Genomic DNA, 19704 nt, shown 5'->3' with positions numbered 1-19704 from the left:
CAACAGAGGAAGTCTGGGGTGATAGACACAGGGGGAGCATCTGGCTGGGCCCATACAGCAGACACACCTGGAGAGGTGACCATTCAGCCTTTCCGCCATCCCCTCTGCTGAGCAGGGCTACCCAGGACCGAAGCCCACCTGTCAAAGCCCCAGGGGAAACAGATGGGTGGGCTCACCAGGGTTTTGTAGTCAATCTGCTGGCGGATGAGCTTGTCCTCGCTCAAGGAGTAGCGGGCCTCACCCGTGATGGCGTCGATGGGGCCCTTCTCCATCTGCTGCTTGATGGCACAGAACAGAGAGAAGAGGGGCTCCCCGGCACACTCCTGGAGGTGAGAAGAACCTCATTGGGAGCAGCTCCTGGAACATTGGAGTGCACTCCCGAGTTCCTACTTCTCCAAAGGGCGGCTTCCATCCCCTGACAAGTCCCTCTGCCTGCCCCCACCTGCTTTTATACTCAGCTCTTCAATCTCCTTCTCTCCAACTCCTCATCCTTCAGGGTGGCATTCCTCCTGGCTCTTTGTATCACAGGGTCTTTTCTCATTCTGCCCATTTCTCCTTTCCTACTGCCGCCTCTCCAGGGCTCTTTCTTCCTTCCCCGCTCCCCTCCCCTCCCCTCCTGCCCTCCTCTCAGCTCCTCCTCCCCGCCAAACCCCGCTCTCTCAGAGGCTCCATCCAAAGGCAGAGGTCAGTCCTGGGTGGCACGAACTCCTTAGAACATAAGTTAATAATTGGAAGCTGAGCCTCTTCCACCTCCCAGGCGCATCCTTGGCTTATCTGCCGCAACATGCGGCTTCTGCACCGGCCCGGGGCCCTTATCAGCCTCAGTAAGTCTGGGGCTGGGAGAGGGAAGAGGAAAAGCAGAGAAATAATGGGCAAATTGTTTTTAGCTTCAAAGGGGGATTCAGCTTTAGGGACCATGCAGGGCCTCTCAGGGCTCATCTGTCCCTCGCCAGGAGGGAGGAAACTAGCTTCAGGAAGACTGTGTCTTTGGAGCTATGATGGACTGCAGGCCTCTGTTTTCCTAGACAGTCCATGATAAGGATGGATTCCATTTCTTGTGGGGTTACAAGAGCCAGGCCCAGTAAGGGAGAACTGGGGGTTGTGGAGTGATCCCCAGTCAGGCTGCAGAGAATGAACGAGGCAGGGCCAGAAATACGTCCACATCCAACCCTACCTTGAGGAACTTGTAGAGGAGGAAAGTGAACCAATTGGTCAGCATCTTCTCAGCCACCGACTCAGTCCTGTCAGTAGTCACCGAGGGAACCAGCGGAACAAGGCAAAGAAAGAAGCAGCTGGTCAGAGCCCGCTGGCTGGGAAGGGCAGGGGAGGAATTGTGCATTGATCTTGCTGCTTCTAGTGTTTAGGCCAAATCTTGAGATCCTAATGAATATAAGAGTTTCATGGACTCCTAGACGCCCCCATATGGTAAGACAAGCTTTTCCTACAAAGCTGGAAGATGACATTTTGGGCGTCAGGCTGTGGGAGGGTTTTTGGCTGGAGTGCCTTAGAGCACCGCTGACCAATTGCACATTCTGTGATGATGTAAATTTTCTCTACCTGTGCCGTCTAATATGGCAGCCACCAGCCACACGAAGCTACTGAGCACTTGAAATGTGGCAGCATGTCTGAGGAACTGACCCTGAACTTGTATTTATTTTTAACTAATTTAGATTTAAATAGTCACATGTGGCTCAAAGCTATCCTATTAAATAGTATAAACTTAGAGAACTTTACGGGCTAGTTGTGTTCTTTTGGGTAAAAAAAAAAAAAAAAAAAAAAAAATCCCAAATTCCTGGGGAGGTACCAATTTGGCAGGGAATAGGAATAAAGGTGGCGGGAGAAGGGTCCATGTCAGAAGACCAGATGGCCAAACTGAGCCTACAGCCTGAGCTAAAGGCTCCTGGCATTCACAGCAGCATAAAGCCATATACTCAGCTCATCCCAAGCCGTGTCAAAACTGTCCTATTGCGGTTGGGCGCGGTGGCTCACGCCTGTAATCCCAGCACTTTGGGAGGCCAAGGCAGGCAGATCATGAGGTCAAGAGATCAAGACTATCCTGGCCAACATGGTGAAACCCCGTCTCTACTAAAAACACAAAAATTAGCCGGGCGTGATGGCACGTGCCTGTAGCCCCAGCTACTTGAGAGGCTGAGGCAGGAGAATCGCTTGAACCCAGGAGGCAGTGGTTGCAGTGAGCCAAGATCTTGCCACTGCACTCCAGCCTGGCGACAGAGTGAGACTCTGTCTCAAAAACAAACAAACAAACAAACAAACAAAAAACTGTCCTATGGCAAAAGCTTCCACATCCTTTGGAACTTCCCTTGGGAGCCCTTTTACAGTTTCATTTGCAATGACAGAAAGTTCATTCTTGAGTCTAACTTGTGTCTTTCATGCTACAACACAAGCCCATCTACTCTTTTACTTTGGAAGTGAAGATGCAGAAGCAGTGCAGTAAGCCCAAGGACATTCTTGGTTGCACCCATTTAGAGAAAACAAATTATGTTCAAACTTGCACTAAGTATGTGGCCAGTTCCAGAGAGAAACTAGCCCATCCAGGTATGTCTGGATAGTTTAAAGTTGCAGTTGCCAGAAAATGCTAATAACTAAAATCCCAAGGTAGTTGGGAGGCTGCCAGCACAAAATGAAGCTGGGAAGAGAAAAGAAGGAGGAATATTGAAAGGAGGTAGGCAGCCAGGGGCAAGAAGAAGAAAAGGAAAGGAGAGCAGAAGGAAGCAAGAGCATCCAGGAGAACAGAAATGGAAAACAAGGGTGGGGAGACACAGAGGCAGAGCGAGACCACGCCGGGAAGTTGTCGGTGGGAGCTCTGGCAGGCAGTGGCAACCCTAGAATTATGCCAGTGGGTGGCTGTGTGGTGAAAGTAAAACAAAAATCAAAATGATCTACCTTGCTGTTTCCAAAGCTGTCTGCTGGCTCTTATATGCAGCAGACTTTTGCAGCTGTGCAGGCAAATGCCCACTGCTCCAGGAAAAAGCCTGAAGTAAACACTTCTGAAAGCCAAATCTATCTGCTGGACCAAGTGGGAACCACTGAAGCCTAGCCTTAGACCCAGAGACCAAAGATGGAAGTCTGAGGGACAGGCAGAGAGCACATGAGTGGTCTAGGCAGAGGGCTAGACAAAATGACATGATGTGGGAGTTTTCTAACTTCAGATATGCCAAGGTCAAAGGTATTGGAATAACGGCCTAGAGGAGACATGGTCGTAGGGTACACGGAAAGTTCAAACAGAAGCACTGATAGAGTGAGACAGTCTCTAGTTCCTATAAGGCCAAAGTCACAGGATAAGGTTATGTCTTTACATAGGACCTTTAAGGTTTCAACAGTATCAAGTCTGAGGCCTCCAGGGTGTTGAGTGGTGGACTCTGGTCCCATTTAGAGCCTATAGCAGGTGCCAGGAAACACTCGCTGGGCTGCACTGAGTGAGACATCACCAAAGGACTTTCCTTCAGTGCTTCTCAAACTTTAATATGGATTGGGATAACCTGGGTTCCTCATTAAAATGCAGATTCTGATTCAGTGGGTCTGGGAGGGCCTGAAATTCTACACTTATTTATTTATTTATTTAGAAACAGGGTCTTGCTCTGTTGCCCAGGCTGGAGTGCAGTGGTGAGATCATGGCTCACTGCAGCCTCAAACTCCAGGGCTTAAAAGATCCTCCTGTCCTAGCCTCCAGAATAGCTGGAAATTTACAGGTGTGCACCACCATGCATGGCTAATTTTTATATTTTTATTTTTGTAGAGATGAGGTCTATGTTGCCTGCTATGTTGTCCAGGCCGGTCTTCAACTCCTGGCCTCAAGAGATCCTCCTGCCTTGGTCTCCCAAATTGTTGGGATCACAGGCATGAGCCACTGTACCTGGTCTGTGATTCTGCTTTTCTAACAAGCTCCAGCATGCTCCCGATGCTGCCCCCTGCCACCTGATGGCACGAGGCCACAGGTCTTCTCTCCTAATCCAACTTTGGACTTAGATAAGGCCAGAGGATGGTCTAAGTGACCTCTGAAGATTCCATGAGAGGAGATTGCAGTAGACAGGGTCAAGATTAAGTAGAAGGGCAGAGAAGCAAAAATGGAGATTTGACATAGGGGCAAGAGAACAAGAGGGTGAGCCAACAAGTCCACGCACCCTTGACTCCTGAGGACAGTGGACAGATTCTTCTCAGGGGGCCTGCAATGTAGCCCTGGCTCTGGGCTAGTTAGTGCCTTGAACTTAGGAACGTGACTGCTCTCCTAGGAGCTCTACCCCAGTCTCCCTGCAAGGCATGGTGAGCCAGGTGCATGACTGGGCTGGAGCAGGGTGCCGCAGACTGCACCCTCACCTCCTGAGCAGCAGCTTGGGGTGGTTCTTGCTCTCCAGGTTCTTGTCTATGAGGTCGGCCAGCAGCTGCTTCAGCACATCAGTGGCGTACTCCAGCTTGCTCTGCAGCACGGTCATGATGAGCGAGGCCACATTGCCACGGTCGCGCATGGAGAAGCTACGCTGGGACTCGAGCGTGCGGATGAAGGACAGCAGGAACACCTTGTTGTTGATGAGCTGAGCGAAGAGCTTCAGGCCTTTCTCCACACGCTCCTGCCGGTAGCCTGGGACCTGCAGAGAGACCTAGGAGTCATGATGCCATTGGCAGGGTGGGGAGCTCAGTGACCTCCCCATGGGACGGCTGTGCCCATACCCATGACCCTCTCACCCACCAATTAAGCCACAGTTCACCTGGCTAATGCTGTGAAGCCCTTAGCACTGAGTTAAGTATCTGATTAACCTCGATTGCAGCCTCTAGTTTAGAGACAAATCAAGTGAAGCACAGAGAGGAGAGCATCACATGGTTAGTAAATGGCGGGGCTGGGATGGCACTCACTTCTGCCAGACTCCAGAGCTCTTCCCTGATGGTGACGCAGAGTTGATGAGGGCCCCTGTGCCATGGCAAAGCACCTCACAGTCCCTGTGGGGAATTCCAGGTGCCCAGGGCTGTCATGGTTTACACCCTGAGAATCCCCAGCCCTAAGCCTGGGACTAACCTAATGCCCACCCCTCTTCAGCCCTAGGGGTGCTGTTGACACACCAGTGGCCTCAGAGTCAGGACATCTGGGTTCCACGTGGATTCTGATACCACCTTGCTGGGTAACACTGGGTAAGTCTCTTTCCTTTTCTGGGGGCCTAAGTTTATCCACATGATCAAAAGGGAAGATTGAGCCCAACCATCTCTAAAGAACTTTCTAACTCTAGCATTTGCTGTTTTCTTAGGGACTCTTTCTAAGACCCTGCTCTATCCAGGGGAAGAGGAAGACGACGGTCTTATTTTCCTGCCTCCATTGTCTGTTCATTGGGAGATCCCTGCAAGGGTGTGCCATTCACTCAGCAAACATGAGTCAACAACTCAGGTAAGTACGGAAGATCCACCTCTGAGATGTCCAAGGGTGTGCATTGCAATCCTGTCAGTAATAGCTCCAAACTGGAAACACTCAGATGTCCAGCAACAAGAGAACAGGTGGAAGAACTGTGGTGTATTCTACCTAATGGATACCACACAGCAACAAGAATGAATGACCTATGGCCACACACAATAACAGGATGGGTCCTGCAAATGTACTGGATGAAAAAAGCCAGATGCTAAAGAGGGCATAGTCTTCATAGAATACCATTTAAAGAAAGATTTAAAAAGCAGATAAAATTAATCAATGGCTGTAGATAAATGGCTGCTCTAGCGGGTGGCTGTAACTAAAAGGGGGCACCCTGGGACTCCTGGGGGACTGACCATGTTCTGCTTGGTGCTGGCTTGATGGGCATGTTCACTTGGGGAAAAGTCATTGAGCTGCACGCTGACAATTTGTGCATGATTTGTATGCATGCTTCTGTTAAACCAAAAAACTTACTTAAAAAGTCAGCTATAGGATCTGCCCCCAAGGGGGAGCTTCTGAGAACACTGCAGGGTGTATCTCCTGAAGTGGGGCGCTGGAGGAGGCAGGGAGTGGGAGGGATGGTGTGGGGAGGTGCCTTCGGAGCCACACCTTGAGGGCTCTGTCTCCCCGAGGGGTTGGATACTCTAGTTCTTTGAGAAAGAGTGTCATGTATACAGCAGTAACGAGCCTGGTTTCAGAGTCCATCATACTTGGGTTTAATTCTGTCACAGTCATTTCCTAGGGCCCTTAGTGACTCAGTTTCTTCACCAGCAAAATGAACATAATGATAGCTAATATTGATATAGATCTAACTCCACACTACTATTCTATGTACTTTAGAAATACTGACCCACTTAATGCACACAGCACCAAAAAGGTAGGTTTGTTATAATCCCTATGAGGGACCCTGTGAGGCTAAGGAGCTTCACAAAGCCCCAAGACAGAGAAGGGTGGAGGGAGGTCATGAATCCAGGCACTTGGCCCCTCGTTCCGCCATCTCCAGGGACCATGATGTGAATTGAAAGGAGAGAGTGTATGAAAAGCTGATGCACAGCCCAGCTCCTAAAGAGCAGGTACATTCTCCTGCTCTACTCTTGAGGTTTTAAACTGGGAAAAATGGAGATGGCCAGAGAAAGCCTTGTTTAACCAAAGTCACAGGGTGGCAGAACATTCATGATCCTCATTACCAATTCCCTGTGTTCCTGGCTCAGGGCAAGGCACTGGCAGGAGGCCAGGTTCAGTCAGACCCAGGCCCTGTCCTGAGAATTTCAACCAGGAGGCCAGCCCCAGCGAGTCCTGAGGTCCCTTCCACAGTGGGAACTCTGTGAGCCAGCCCTGCACCCTGCACAGAAGGGCTCTCATTGAAACCTCCAACTTGCCGGGTATCAGTAGCTCCTATGGATCTGGAAGCTATAGGAAATGTGTGTGTTTCCAAATCAGGTCCATTTTCATTTCTCTCACTGTGGTGCTGGTCGTTGGAGGGCCAGTTCTCAGGAGACAGATGGGAACAGCCAGAGACAAGCAGGCTACAGCAGGCCACAGCCCCTGCTGGCGAACCCCTCACCTCCGGAGGTGGGACTAGCCTCTGCTTTCTTCATGCCCGCCTCCCCCAGTTCTCCCCTCCACTGGGGGCTGATGAGGGAAGGACAGCCTTACCTTGCCATCAGCCCAAGCCTCCATTGCCCCATTTATCTGTCTTCCAACTCTGTGACCATCCCCGTCACATACATGCCGCTGTCCTTCAAATTATTCAGAAGAGCAGTTCTACGACTTGTTCTAATAATAGTAGATAATGTCATTTCTTGAGCACCCACCATGTGCAATGCACAGTGCCTGGCACATTACACACATTGTTTCAATGAATTTTTCTAATGATCTTGCAAAACTGAGCGAACAATCTCTCAGAGAAGCTATTGCAGCTATTCCAAGGCAGCCTATCTCAGGATAGGCAGAGTTGGATTTCGAAACCCAAACTTGTTTGGCTCCCAAGTGCCCGTTTGTCCTCCCCATCTTTCACCATGTCTAGCCCTACCCCTGGGCTTGAAAGCTGTCTGAAAGCCAACTCGGACGTCTCTCTAAAGCCTTCCCGTGCAGGGCCTCCCACCAGCTCAGACTGGCTGGCTAAGGGAGGGCAGTCACCAGAAGATTTAGCACTATGGCATTTAGAGAGGTGGAAGAGGACATGGGTTGGCCAGATAGCACACTTGGTGTGAGGATACACTCTGGGCTTCTTGCGAGGCTGCCCTTTCTCTGTGTGCAAAATGCACATGCCTCCTGGGAAGAGGTCCGGGTTCCTGGGAAGGAAGATTTTAGCAAAGCCACCTACAGCGAAATAGCATCCTATTCAGCAGCACGGGTTTTAGAAGCAGAGAGACCACAGTGACTCGTAGGTGGAGGAAAACTCCATCACCTCTGGGCTCTATTGCCTCTCCCGTAAAATGAGAATATGAGTGTCTATGTCATAATGTTTTATGAACATTAAGTAAGATAATGTATGTAAAGTGCTTGGCATGCTCCATGCACGCTTAAACGGGGACAGTTTTATTACCTGCCTTTCAGACTCCCTGGACTGCTTTCCAGGGATCCCTTTCCTCCAAGAGTTTCCCAGACATCCAGTGCATCAGGACAGTGTTTTGGGGTGTGGGAGGTAGGAATTTTCTCCCCACTTTATGAAGGAAGGAGATGGAAGTGAAGTGTCTTTGTAAGGAGTATCCAAAACAGTTCCTCACTGTTGCCTGCCACCCTCCCCAGCCCAAGCAAATGCTACTCTGAAACAAGACTTTCTTTATTCACCAGATGGTTCTGTAATTTAGTTGAAGTCTGTGAGTATAAAACTGGATAGTAAATTTTAATTGTAACCCAATAGGTTAGAGTTTAGGAGCCAATGATAGGTTGAAATTGGGAGTGGAAGATTGCTCTGTATTTTAAAGGGTTGCTACATGACTAGTGCCTGGGAAGCACCTTTCTTGAAGGCCTGGATTTAACCCAGAGAGCTCTACGTGAGGGGGCCGGGCGACCTCCCCTCCAGGACAGCCTGAAGCAAGAGGACACCTCCTTCTTCACACTTCCAGAGGTGAGCAGGAACCCCAGTGGCTGAAAGGGTTGGGAAATACTGGTTTGGATTAATCAATGACTTGTTTCCATACTCAGAACACCAAGGGGGAGAAACTACTTCAGGGGCAAGAAGGGGTTGGAAAAAAAACAAATAAGAAAACAGTGATCCACACACAGTCCCTCAATTTCGCATAGAAGGCTGGATCTCACATAGCTCCAGGCTAATGCAGGTCAGTAAAAGTTCTCGGAAAATCCAACTTAAAAGTTACATCTTTAAAGGAAACCTACTTAGATTTGGAATTCTGAACTCATGAAGAAAGGAGAATAACTTTATATACTCGTCCTCGCTGCATTCTTATTTAGATTATTCCATCCCATCCACAGAGTAGTATGGGAATGTTCAGACATAATTTCCCTTCCTACAACCTCATTTCCACCTTAACTCAGCCAAACACACAGATACTCATTTATTCAATCATTTACCACTTCCCACATGCCCACTATGTGCCAGGCACTCCACTCTGCTGGAATTTAGAACTACAAAAATAAGGTACATGCACAGTCTACACATCCAATCACACATACACGTGTGCACACAATGGTCTTATCTTCTTGTCCCTCTCATGTCTCACTTTAAACAGGAATTTGCATACTCTCCAGGGCCCTAAGAGAATCCTGGTAATTTGAAGCAAACAAAGGTGAGGCTGGAGAAAAATAAAAGGAAGGGAAAAATGAGTGGGACTGGGGGAGGAACAAAGACCAGGAGCAAGACGAAGGAAATGGATGAATAAAAGTATCAGGATACACGTTATGTTTTTATTTATGCACGGGATACATGTATACATGCATGTACACATACATACCTATAGACAGAGAGAAAAGGTACCTTGACAATGAGGACATAGAGACCGTCACCTCCAACTTCTGAAAGTGTCTCTTGGTATCTATCAGTTGAGGAGCCAAAGGGAGCCTCCTCCAGAAAGAAAAGCCCATGCCCTCAATATAGAAACACACAAAAGCACATGCTTCATGCAACAAGCAAGTATGGAGAAATGTGTGTGCCACAAATGCCCCTCTGGACTTCTCACATTTGCTGCAGAGGTACACAGCCTACTACATTCCCTTGGAGAGCCCGCTTAGACATTCCCTCGGGTGTCGGTACCTGCAAACCCACACAGCTCCTGAGTGATGGGTCTGCTTTTATTTTATGGACAATGTAAACCTTGGAATTAATCTTAGTTTGCATTGTTGCTTTGGCTGTAGATTTTTGATCCATCCACAGCTGTAAGGCAGGTCACTGACATAGCTCCCCAGAAGTCCGGCACAGAGGTCTGTTGTTGGGAGGGAAGACACTGACATCTAAATGCCTGAGCTCAAATCTCCCTTCGGCCCCCACCAGCTCTGTGGTCCCAGGCAACCACTGAACTCTGGCCCCTTAGTTTTGTCACCTGTATAATGGCCTTACTTACTGCAGAGGCTTCTTGGGAGGTGAAATGAATGAATGCGTGCAAAGTGCTTAAACTGGGCTAAGATGTTAGTAACAGTCAATTCATAGTGATTACTCCTTAGGATTATTATTCTGTCCTGGTCTTTTCTCATTTATATTTTTCACTTTTCTCTGGTATTTCTCTCTGTAAGCCATTCCAAAGCCCTTTCAGAACAAAGTATAATATGAATAGACACATAAGCCAGATACCATGCTAGACGGTAAGCAGGATAAAGTGTTCAAAAGATGAGGTCCCTGCTGGTAGAAGAGAGGGTTATGATTTCTCATTCACATTTCCACCCCGCTTCCCAACACATCGTTTACCTTTTCCAATTAAGCACTAAGTGGTAAATCCCTTATATATTGAGTACCAAGTATGTGAGTCAAATCCCCTACTTCATGGACCCTTAACCAAAGGTCCCTGAGGTTCCCCAATGTACTTGCCATGTTTCTTGTTTCTGTGCATATGTAGTTTTTTCTGGGGAGAGGGACATCAACTACTTCCATTCAATTCTGAAAGGGCTCCATGACCCTCTAAGATCCGAAGCCCTACTCACATCTCTGTTCCAAGGTTCCCTGGCTCGGCCCCACCTCTTCCAGAGGGATGGGCTGATGCTGACAAGCTGGGGGACCTTGAGCAAGTTGTGTCCTCTCCCTGGCCTTAGCTTTCTCACCTCTGAAAGAGGGGCTGGACTTGAAGATCACCAACACACTCCCCTGTTCTAACGCCAGGATGGAGCACTGCTTCTCACCTCGAGGTCCCGGAGGACAGGGTGGTCTTCAATTCCTGGGAACAGCACCCGCATGGTATAGGTTCTGTAGTCCAGGAACGGAATCCCGGCTCCATCCAGGTCACTGGTCAGCTCATGGATGTCCGTCTGGAGCTCGGCAAAGGCTGGCACGAAGAGAAGCCTGTGAGATTGCTGGATAGGGAGGCCCCAGGAGTCACCTCCATCTCAGAATGCTCAGAACTCTTACCCAAGCCCCTAGGAGACATGAGCAATGAACCACGATGGGCAGGAATAACTGGAGATGCTGTTTACTTAGCTGGGATTGGGATGAACTGCATTAGCATGGGAGAAAGATGTAGTGCAAGAAACCTTGCATTGGGGCTAAAACCTTTCCAAAGCGTGAGTGATGGGGGATGGTGGGTGAGGCTGTCCACAGATCTGTGCTACTGCTGGGCCAGGAGAGACTCCCCATCTGAAGATGAAGGGCTTTGGTTTGCAAAATATGCTGGGGAGGGGGATGTAGAGGGATGAGTAAGAGAAGGGAGAGGTACCATGAGTAACTGTCCATTCCTGATGCTGTGTTTTATAATAGATTTCCTTATAAGATGACAAGAACAACTTCTGATAAAGGAAAACAAGTTTAAAGACACAAGTCTGGACCATGCAGCTCATGAGAGCCATCAAACCTCCAAATGGGGCAGAGATGGAGGCTCAGCCACACTCAAATAGTCCTTCTGTATAAATAGGCAAGGTATTTCTCTGCCCTTCCTTCCTCAAGGTGATGCTACTTGATGGTGAATTATGACCTGCATATGGGCACTGCTGTGTGTGGTGGCAGCTTAGGTCTCCAGATGAACACAGTGGCAAGACCCCCCAGGAAAGTGAGCATGCAGTACAGCCTGAGGCTGTTACATAGCGCCAAAGCTGTCACCATACTTCGTTCTGAGAACATCCTCCCCCAGGGCCACCCTCTGCCACAGGGGGACTCAGGGGTGAGGCACCCAGCCCTTCCCTGCTCTGGCTTTCTCTTTGGTGTGTGCACACACACATATGTGTGCATGCATGCACATGGACAACTAGGACGGATTAACACATGCTGGCAAAGAACAGCCAGTGGGCATTGACTACTAAAAAATATTCCTTTCTATTTACATAATCTCAAAAATAGGGAGAAAATATTTTGTGAACTCAGAAGGGATGAACAAGCCCAATGTGGCTCTAGAGCCTCAAAAAGCAAGCCAAGCGCCCAGTGAGCCGTGATAATTACAGAAACACAACACAGCCACTCTAGGAACTGTCTACAGGGACCCCAGTCTCGCCCTTGCCCATGAGTTGGGTAGAGCTCCACACTGCAGAGCAGACTTCAGGCCCTCAAATTTTGGCTTTCTGTGCCAGGAGAATACCAAGACTGCTTGTTTGAGAGAGCCAAGGGGATGCCACCTGGAGAGGCCTCTGCAACCTCTCCTGCTGCTCCTCTTTCCCTGCACCCCTGCACCTCTGCACTGGCCACACAGACACAGGGGTTCCTGATACGTAGCCTGACTTCGACAGTAGAGAACCCAAATGTATCCAAGTGGAGCCTGCACCAATGGGTGTGCATGTGTTTTTGGCATGTGCTGTCACCAAAACCCCTGGGGAACACTCATGTATGTCCTGAGTGAGGAACATGGGTGTGTATGCTTATAGGAGAGCATGGGAACATGTGCATGAGCATAGGTGTGGGTATGTGGGCACTTATCTGAGTGTGTATGTCAGGGAGTGTGAGTGTGTGAGTGTGACAGTGTGTGAGCATGAGTGCATGAGGGTGTGTATGTCAGTGAGTGTGTAGGCATGTGTGAGTGTGAATGTCAGTGTGTACGCATGTGTGAAGGTGAGTGCATGGGTGTGAATGAATGTATGTCCATGAGTGTGTATGTGTGTGAATGTGAGTACCTGCATGTGTGTCTCAGTGTGTATGTGTGTGTGACTGCATGAGTGTGCATGCATGTCAGTGTGAGTGCATATGTGTGTGTTGGTGTGTATGCAAGTATGCATGTGAGTGCATGAGTGTGAGTGTGTGTGTGTATGCATGTGTGAGTGCATGAGTCTATGTGCGCAAGCACTTGTGAATGCGAGTGCATGAGTATGTGGGTATGTCAGTGTGTGCATGCATGTGAGTTGAGTGCATGAATGCGTGTGTGAGTGTGCAAGCGTGCGTGAGTATATGTCAGTGTGTTTGTATGAATGTGAGTACATGAGCGTGTGAGCACATGAGTGTATGTCAGTGAGTGTATGTATGTGAAAGCATGAGTGTGTGAGCATGTCAGTGTGTGTGGGCATGTATGTGAGTGCACAAGTGAGTGTATGTGACTGTGCATGCATGTGGGCATGTGAGTGTATGTGTTAGTCCACAAGTGTATGTCAGTGTGTGTGGGCATGTGTAGGAGTGTTTGCAAATACATGGGTATGTTTATATATCAGAAGCTCAGGCCCATGAAGGGCCCAGCTGGGTGTCTTCTGAGTTTGTGTAGAGGACGTCCTGGCTGGCTGTGAAGTCTTCAAGGAGACCCCTTGGCTTGGACCAGTGCAGCCCTGTAACCGTTCCGCAGCCGGCTCTGGGCACCCTGCAAAGTGTTTCCGTGGCTAGTCTGACAAGTCCTTTGCTGTAAGGCCCCCTCTTCCTACGTGCACAGCATAGCTCGCCCCTAAAGTCTGAAGCCAAGGTTTCCTCCTGGGGCCTCAGCTGACAATCCTGGGTGGGAGCTCCCCTCGGCTGCCCCCTCCCAGTTGGGGTGCTCAGCCCACAGGGAGAAGGGGGGGTTGGCTTTTTATCAGTCTGCAGCTTTCCTTTAAGTCACCAAGCGCCTCCAACATTCAAAGCAGCGTGCCTGCCACACATAAAAGAGATTCTAATCACTACACCTAATTAGAGGAAAGAGTACATTGCGGAGAAAAAAATTAAGCAGCGTAAATATAATAAAAGGCAGTAATTAACGGTCCCACAAGACGGATGCTGTGTTGACAGCTGAAGGATGTAGAGAGGGGATGGAATGGATCCACTTCCCCATCAAAAAGAGCTGTGGCTGCCCTGGTGGGAATCGGTGTGAAGTGAGAGCCCCAGGTACGGGGCCGGATTTACTCCATTTATAAATCTACAGCAAAGAACCAGCTCAGATCCTCCCAGGATGAGTCACAAAATGATATCCTGGGGGTTACAAGAGTCTGACTCCTAAATTTCCTTCTTGGATTTAGTGCAGCTGATTTCACTTTATGGTGGTGTTTGTAATTTTTTTAATACAAGCTGTGAAGCACCCTTCCTTCTAAATCACAGATCAGCCCTACAGCCTTACCTTCCTGCTAGAGGAAGAAAGCTGAAGATTGCTGAAATGCGTCATGTTAAGACACCCCCAGATCTCCCCTTGAGTAGAGTGCAAAACCCACTCAGCCGGGATTCCAGGTCTGGAGGCTGCTCTAGTGGGGTGGAGAATGATCCTAATCTGACACCTTCAAGGAGAGGGCAAGGAGACCTTGGCCTCTCTGGTGTTGCCAGGATAGGGCCTGCTTGGGTATGGGTGTGGTCTGGGACGCAGGTATAGGAACTATAGAGTGAGAGGCTTTGCAGGTAGCATGCACAGCCTCCAGCATTGCCCACAGCTGCCTGGCCTGCTTGCTTGTAAATGAAACACATGTATACACACACACACACACACACACACAGCCTCCAGCACTGCTCACAGCTGCCTGGCCTGCTTGCTTGTAAATGAAACACATACATATACATACACACATGCACACACACACACACACACACACAGCCTCCAGCACTGCCCACTGCTGCCTGGCCTGCTTGCTTGTATATGAAACATATCCACACACATACACAGATGTGCACACACACACATGCACACAGACACATACACGGCCTCCAGCACTGCTCACTGCAGCCCGGTCTGCTCGCTCATATATGAAACATACATACACACACAGAGGTGCACACACAGACACATGCACACACACATTCACACAGACACACACACCGCTAGCCTCTAGCACTGCCCACTGCTGCCCAGCCTGCTTGTTTGTATATGAAACATATACATACACATACACAGATGTGCACACACACACACACACGGCCTCCAGCACGGGGCCACTCAGTACCTTCCTTGCACTCCAGGGCCACACGGGACTCCAGGTTGTCCATCTGCATCTGCAGCCGCTTCAGTGTGAGGTCACTTTCGCGGGACTTGCGTTTATAGGCGATGAGCACGGCCACGATGAAGATGATGAGGAGGCCACCAGCCACCGCGATGCTGACGATGGCGGGCAGGCTGAGCGGGCTGTCCGGGGCGATGTACACCATCCCCGGGGAGTACTCCATGCCACCGACACGGGCCTGGGGGCACACCGGGCAAGAGGGAGCTGGGTGTGGGGACACAGCAGCTTTGGCAACAGTCCCAAGTCACCCAGGAACTGGTGACCAGGGCAGGATGAGGGAAAGGAGACCAATCACTGGTGTCAAAATAGACAAGAGGGCATGGGGGGCTGGGAGCAGGGACAGATGCAGCTTAACAGAGCTCACCATCAACTGGAAACACCTCACCTCCTCTTATTCAGGAGCGAGTTTTGTCATCTTCATAAGAAAACAGCACACAACTGGGACCTAAACACAGTCTGCCACCAATGACTAGATCCCCTAAGATTTATGCCCATTCTAAGGGTGCACAACGGAAGCACAGAACATGATATTAAGATATTACAGACTTCCATGGGCCAGCAACGGCCTTCTCCTTGAAGACTTTCTTGTTTGTTGCAGATGATTTAGCAACTATTTAATGCTGTTTTGCATTTTCCTTATTGTTGCACCAGCCAGCATGGAAAGAATGACAATACAGAAGAGAGAAGCTCAAAAGGGGACACGAAGAGAGAACTTGGGGTGGGTGGTAGCTAGGGGAAAAGTTATCTGTGGGCCAGAATCCCCTCTTGGAAAGCCCTGGTGGCCTGAGACAGAGCTGGGCCGCTCACACCCACATCCCTAGTGCCCACTCCATCCGGGATGGGGTTCTCCCAGTCTCACCATCACTTTGTGCCTGCCGATGAGGTTGGGGGACTCGCAGAGCAGCTGGACATCTGATACGGTCACGGTGCACGGCTTCTCCCCAACCAGCACAGTGTAGTTCAGCTTCACATTGCCCCCAGCCACAGGCGGGATCAGGTTCTTGCCCTGTACAGATGGGAAAGCCCCAGTTCCCATCCCAGAGTGAGGACCACAGCTACCAGCTGGCTCTCACATCCTCCCACCTGGAGGTCCTATCCTGCTGGGGAGCTGGTGAAGAAGCCACCTTTGGTAATAAGTGCAAAAAATATTCGTGGCACGACTACTACCATTGCCTCTTCCTCCCAGTGGGTAATCAGTTATCAAAGTATTCCTTTCAGCTTATCCCAAATGCAGCCTCAGAATCCTTCTCAATGCAGAGTTGGAGTCAGTCACTACCGATTGATTCAAGTTGTCATGAACTTTAATTAACTTGTGACCCATGTTCCAAAGGGGGCCCTATGCTGTGGTTCACACAAGGCTGCCTCGGAGGAAGCAGTGAGCCTGACCTACCAGTACTTGGACTTTCAGGACAATAAAAGCTTGAGAGTCAAATAGCCAAGGTGCATCTGCCTTCCCTGGATAGAACCGGCCCATAAAGAGAGTTTTCTTCCCAGTACAAACTCAGAGAGAACATTTATCACACTCTGGGCTACACTGCAACCTCTGCAAGAGATGCCGGTTGAAAAACGTGACTGGAGTCTGCGACTTGAACATCCCCTTCCATGCAGCAGCCCCTCCTTTCCCCACCCCCACCTCCTACCACCCTCACTCCACCTTTAGGATGATGGGCGTGCCAGGCTTGAGCTCCAGGATTCCTGAGGGACCAAAGGCCTCAAACACTGGGTTGGGATAGTAGGTGAAGTTGGTCTTGTTGAGGATGAGCAGAGACTGGACGTTGTCCAGGATGAAGCCAAACTCCTCGGGTCTCTCGGTCAGGTCTGACTGGTGGTCAGGACCCAAAGCGAGGGCGGGTGCCTGGCAGGTCATCTCAGTAGCGTTCAGAACCTCACAGATCTGTGGGAGGAGCCACAGGGCGGAGCCTATGCAATATCTCCACATACCCACAGCCCCAGTACATGTACCAGGCCTCCCTGGATGTCATCGAATAGCATGGGGTTGACAAGAGGATTAGAGATGAGTCAGGACCACACAATTGGGCCCTCAAGGAATAGGTGCTATAGCTTGCAACCAGCTCCGGTTTTGCCTGTAGTGGGTGTGGCAATGGCTAGTGTTGGAAGAATGAAAGAGTAAAGGTATAAAACCCTGGGAACCCCAAAAGTAATTGCTCCTCCATGCCTGTACCCCAAGAAGTAAAAATGCCCTTACATCTTCTCCCCCATCCCACTATCCGAGTATTCAAGGGTGTCACAGGCTGTGGGTTATCAGTGTATGGGCAGGGAGTCGCCTCAGTACTTGGGAAGACCCACACGTTCGTGTGGGTAACCTCCATGAACCCCATCAGCCCTGCACTCACATTGATGTGCTCCTTCCCTCCATGCTTGGCACGGATCTGGGGGTTCTGTATGAGGTCCAGGTGGGTCCCCCATACGGCGATGGGTGTGTTTCCACTGAGCAGGAAGAAAGAAAGAGGCGTGTAAATCATAAGTTCAGGAAGAGCAATGGCACTCTACAATGATGACTGACTGAGCTACAACAATAAGGACAGTGACAACCAGGCAGCAGGGTAATGTTCCTGGGGACAAAGATGACAAGCTGACTGCACAGTAATGACGACGAGCATCTCGGCAGCCAAGGGGAGGACAGTAATGACCAGATGTCTGTGGCCATCCTTTGCTGAGTCTGTTGGGAGCATGGACCCCTGTGGAGGCCCAGTCAACAGCACAGCCCCCTTAGCTCTCCAAGACGTTTTGGTTTGTGCCAGCTGCTTCTCTGCAACCCCTTGGTGTCTCTTCCTCCATCCTTCCCCTGGTCCTTGCTAATCTTGGGATTTTTTAGACATTAGCTTTGGCCTCATGAAAGCCTCGCTCCAGATTGTCCCCACCACATCCTCCAGGCGCTGAGCACAGTCTGCTCCCCCAGGGCAATCATTTTACAAGTTTCCATGTTGGAGGCTTTGATCAGGCTGAGATCTGGGAAAGGCAGAGGGTCCATGAATGCAAATGTGAATGCAAGTGAGAAACGCTCTGGGACTCGGGTCTCCTGCACGCTGGGGTGGCACAGGACCGCTGACAGGGAGGACACAGGACTGCTGACAGGGAGGGCTTAGGAGCTTCATCTTGTGTCGCTTCTCAAAAGAAACCTGGACATCAGTGCCCATCCTTAGGGCAGCTGAGAAGTGGGCATAAAGTGGTGGGCAGTACTGTAGTAGACTGTGTCCTCCGGGGGGCTACTCAAAGAAAAATGAGAAATAGGCTGATCCCCAATCAAAGGAGCATCTTCGAGAAGAATCCTGCTATCTAAAACAGGCTTTAGCAAGTTAATTAGCTATAAGTTGATGAGTAAAGAATCCTTGACACACACACCCACATTCATTTCCACCCATCTATCCATCTGCCTGCACACACACACGTGTGTGCACACACAGAGGAAGATTCCTGTGAAACTCAGAGAGGCTCCTGCACATGCGACAGTGCTATAGATGACCTTCTGGTGTCTAGCCATCTTCCCAGTCCTCTCAATCACCAATTCAACACACATTTATCAAACGCCCACCATCACTGTTCACAAGTAACCCAGGCGGCTCATAAGAGCAGAGCCTCACCCCATCCTCAGACTTGATTAACTTAAAGAAAAGCCCTGGAGCTGGCTGGCAGACCCAGAACATGTCTGTCTCCATCCTCCCTCCTAGTGGGAGCATGATGCAGGAATGGTAGCTGAGTGCCAGGAAGGGTGACACCTCTATTTCTATGAGGATGACACAAAGAATAACTGAATTGTACCAGGCTGTGAATTTCGCAGAGTTGCAAAGTTTGTTGACTAAGTCACAAAGGGCTGCATCAACTTCCTGGGGCCAAATCCTGGTATGGCTTTCTACAGACGACCTTCCCCTCTGTGCCTTCTGGTCTTCATCTGCCTTAAGGTCATGGCTAAAGCTCTTATAAAGTAGGTTTGGGCCTTATAAAGTAACTGCTGAGGACGGCCAAATCTCATCTCAGCAGGCAAAGGCTGTCTTTCTTTTGGGCTTAAGGCAGGGGGTGGCAAGCTCTTTCTGTAAAGGACCAGATAGTAAATATTGTAGGCTTTACAGGCCATATGGTCCCTGTCGCAGTTACTCAACTCGCTGTTATAGTGAGAAAGCAGCTATAGACAATACATGTACGAATGAGCATGGCTGTGTGCCAATAAAACTTTATTTACAAAAGCAGGTGGCTAGCCAGATTCAGCCCACAGACTGGAGTTTGCCGATCTCTGGATTAAAAAAAGATTGTTCCCTGGACTGGACACATCCCTGCTCTCTGCCTCAGCCCGGGGAGACCACTTCTACATGTACTTCCTGCTCACTCCCCCAGCCCCACACCCCTGAGAACTGAAGCAGACAGTGAGAGGCCTGGACCCAGCAGGGGGCAGGGGGAGGGGGCGGAGCCAGGCACTGCCCTGTGCATGTGCATCTCACTTCAGTCTCTCAGCTGCCTATGCGAGAGTGGACAGAAGAGGGACTCTGGTCCCAGGGAGGTGAGATAACTGTTAAGGTCACCGGGCTGGTAAGCAGTGGAGCTGGGCTGAGACCCTTCCCATGCTGCCCCTGTTACAGTGATTTCCCAGTGATCTCTGTGAGCCTTGCATGGGGTGCCCTCTGCAGCATCTTCTCATTCCCATGTGCTATCCAGGTGCCTACCCCTTCTCCCCTGATGGGAGACATACCACTCCAGGGACCCTAGAGATCCTGGGATTTCAAAATCCCCGGATGAATCGCTGAATAGGCAGAGGCCCAGGAAGAATACCAATTTGCCCAAGGTAAATGAAGGTCCCCAAGTCCCTGCCCCAG

The 19704-nt window shown here is 49.9% G+C and overlaps 1 protein-coding gene across 2 annotated transcripts in view; it reads right to left on the bottom strand.

The window, feature by feature from the left end:
* The window catches only part of PLXNA4 (plexin A4), a 539940-nt gene that overhangs the window by 40688 nt on the left and 479548 nt on the right, over nt 1–19704 (bottom strand). For both annotated transcript variants that reach the window (XM_011995835.1, XM_011995836.1), the window contains 8 exons: nt 17233–17326; nt 16533–16772; nt 15738–15884; nt 14822–15056; nt 10703–10845; nt 4336–4604; nt 1175–1241; nt 177–323 (listed from right to left, as the gene is read on the bottom strand). In XM_011995835.1, the coding sequence (XP_011851225.1) occupies nt 177–323; nt 1175–1241; nt 4336–4604; nt 10703–10845; nt 14822–15056; nt 15738–15884; nt 16533–16772; nt 17233–17326 (1342 nt within the window). The remainder of the gene's footprint in view (nt 1–176; nt 324–1174; nt 1242–4335; nt 4605–10702; nt 10846–14821; nt 15057–15737; nt 15885–16532; nt 16773–17232; nt 17327–19704) is intronic.

Source organism: Mandrillus leucophaeus, unplaced genomic scaffold, assembly GCF_000951045.1.
Source record: "Mandrillus leucophaeus isolate KB7577 unplaced genomic scaffold, Mleu.le_1.0 Scaffold5, whole genome shotgun sequence".
Lineage (NCBI taxonomy): Eukaryota > Metazoa > Chordata > Mammalia > Primates > Cercopithecidae > Mandrillus > Mandrillus leucophaeus.
Note: the sequence above shows the minus strand (reverse complement) of the source record. Positions and strands in the feature narration are given on the sequence as shown.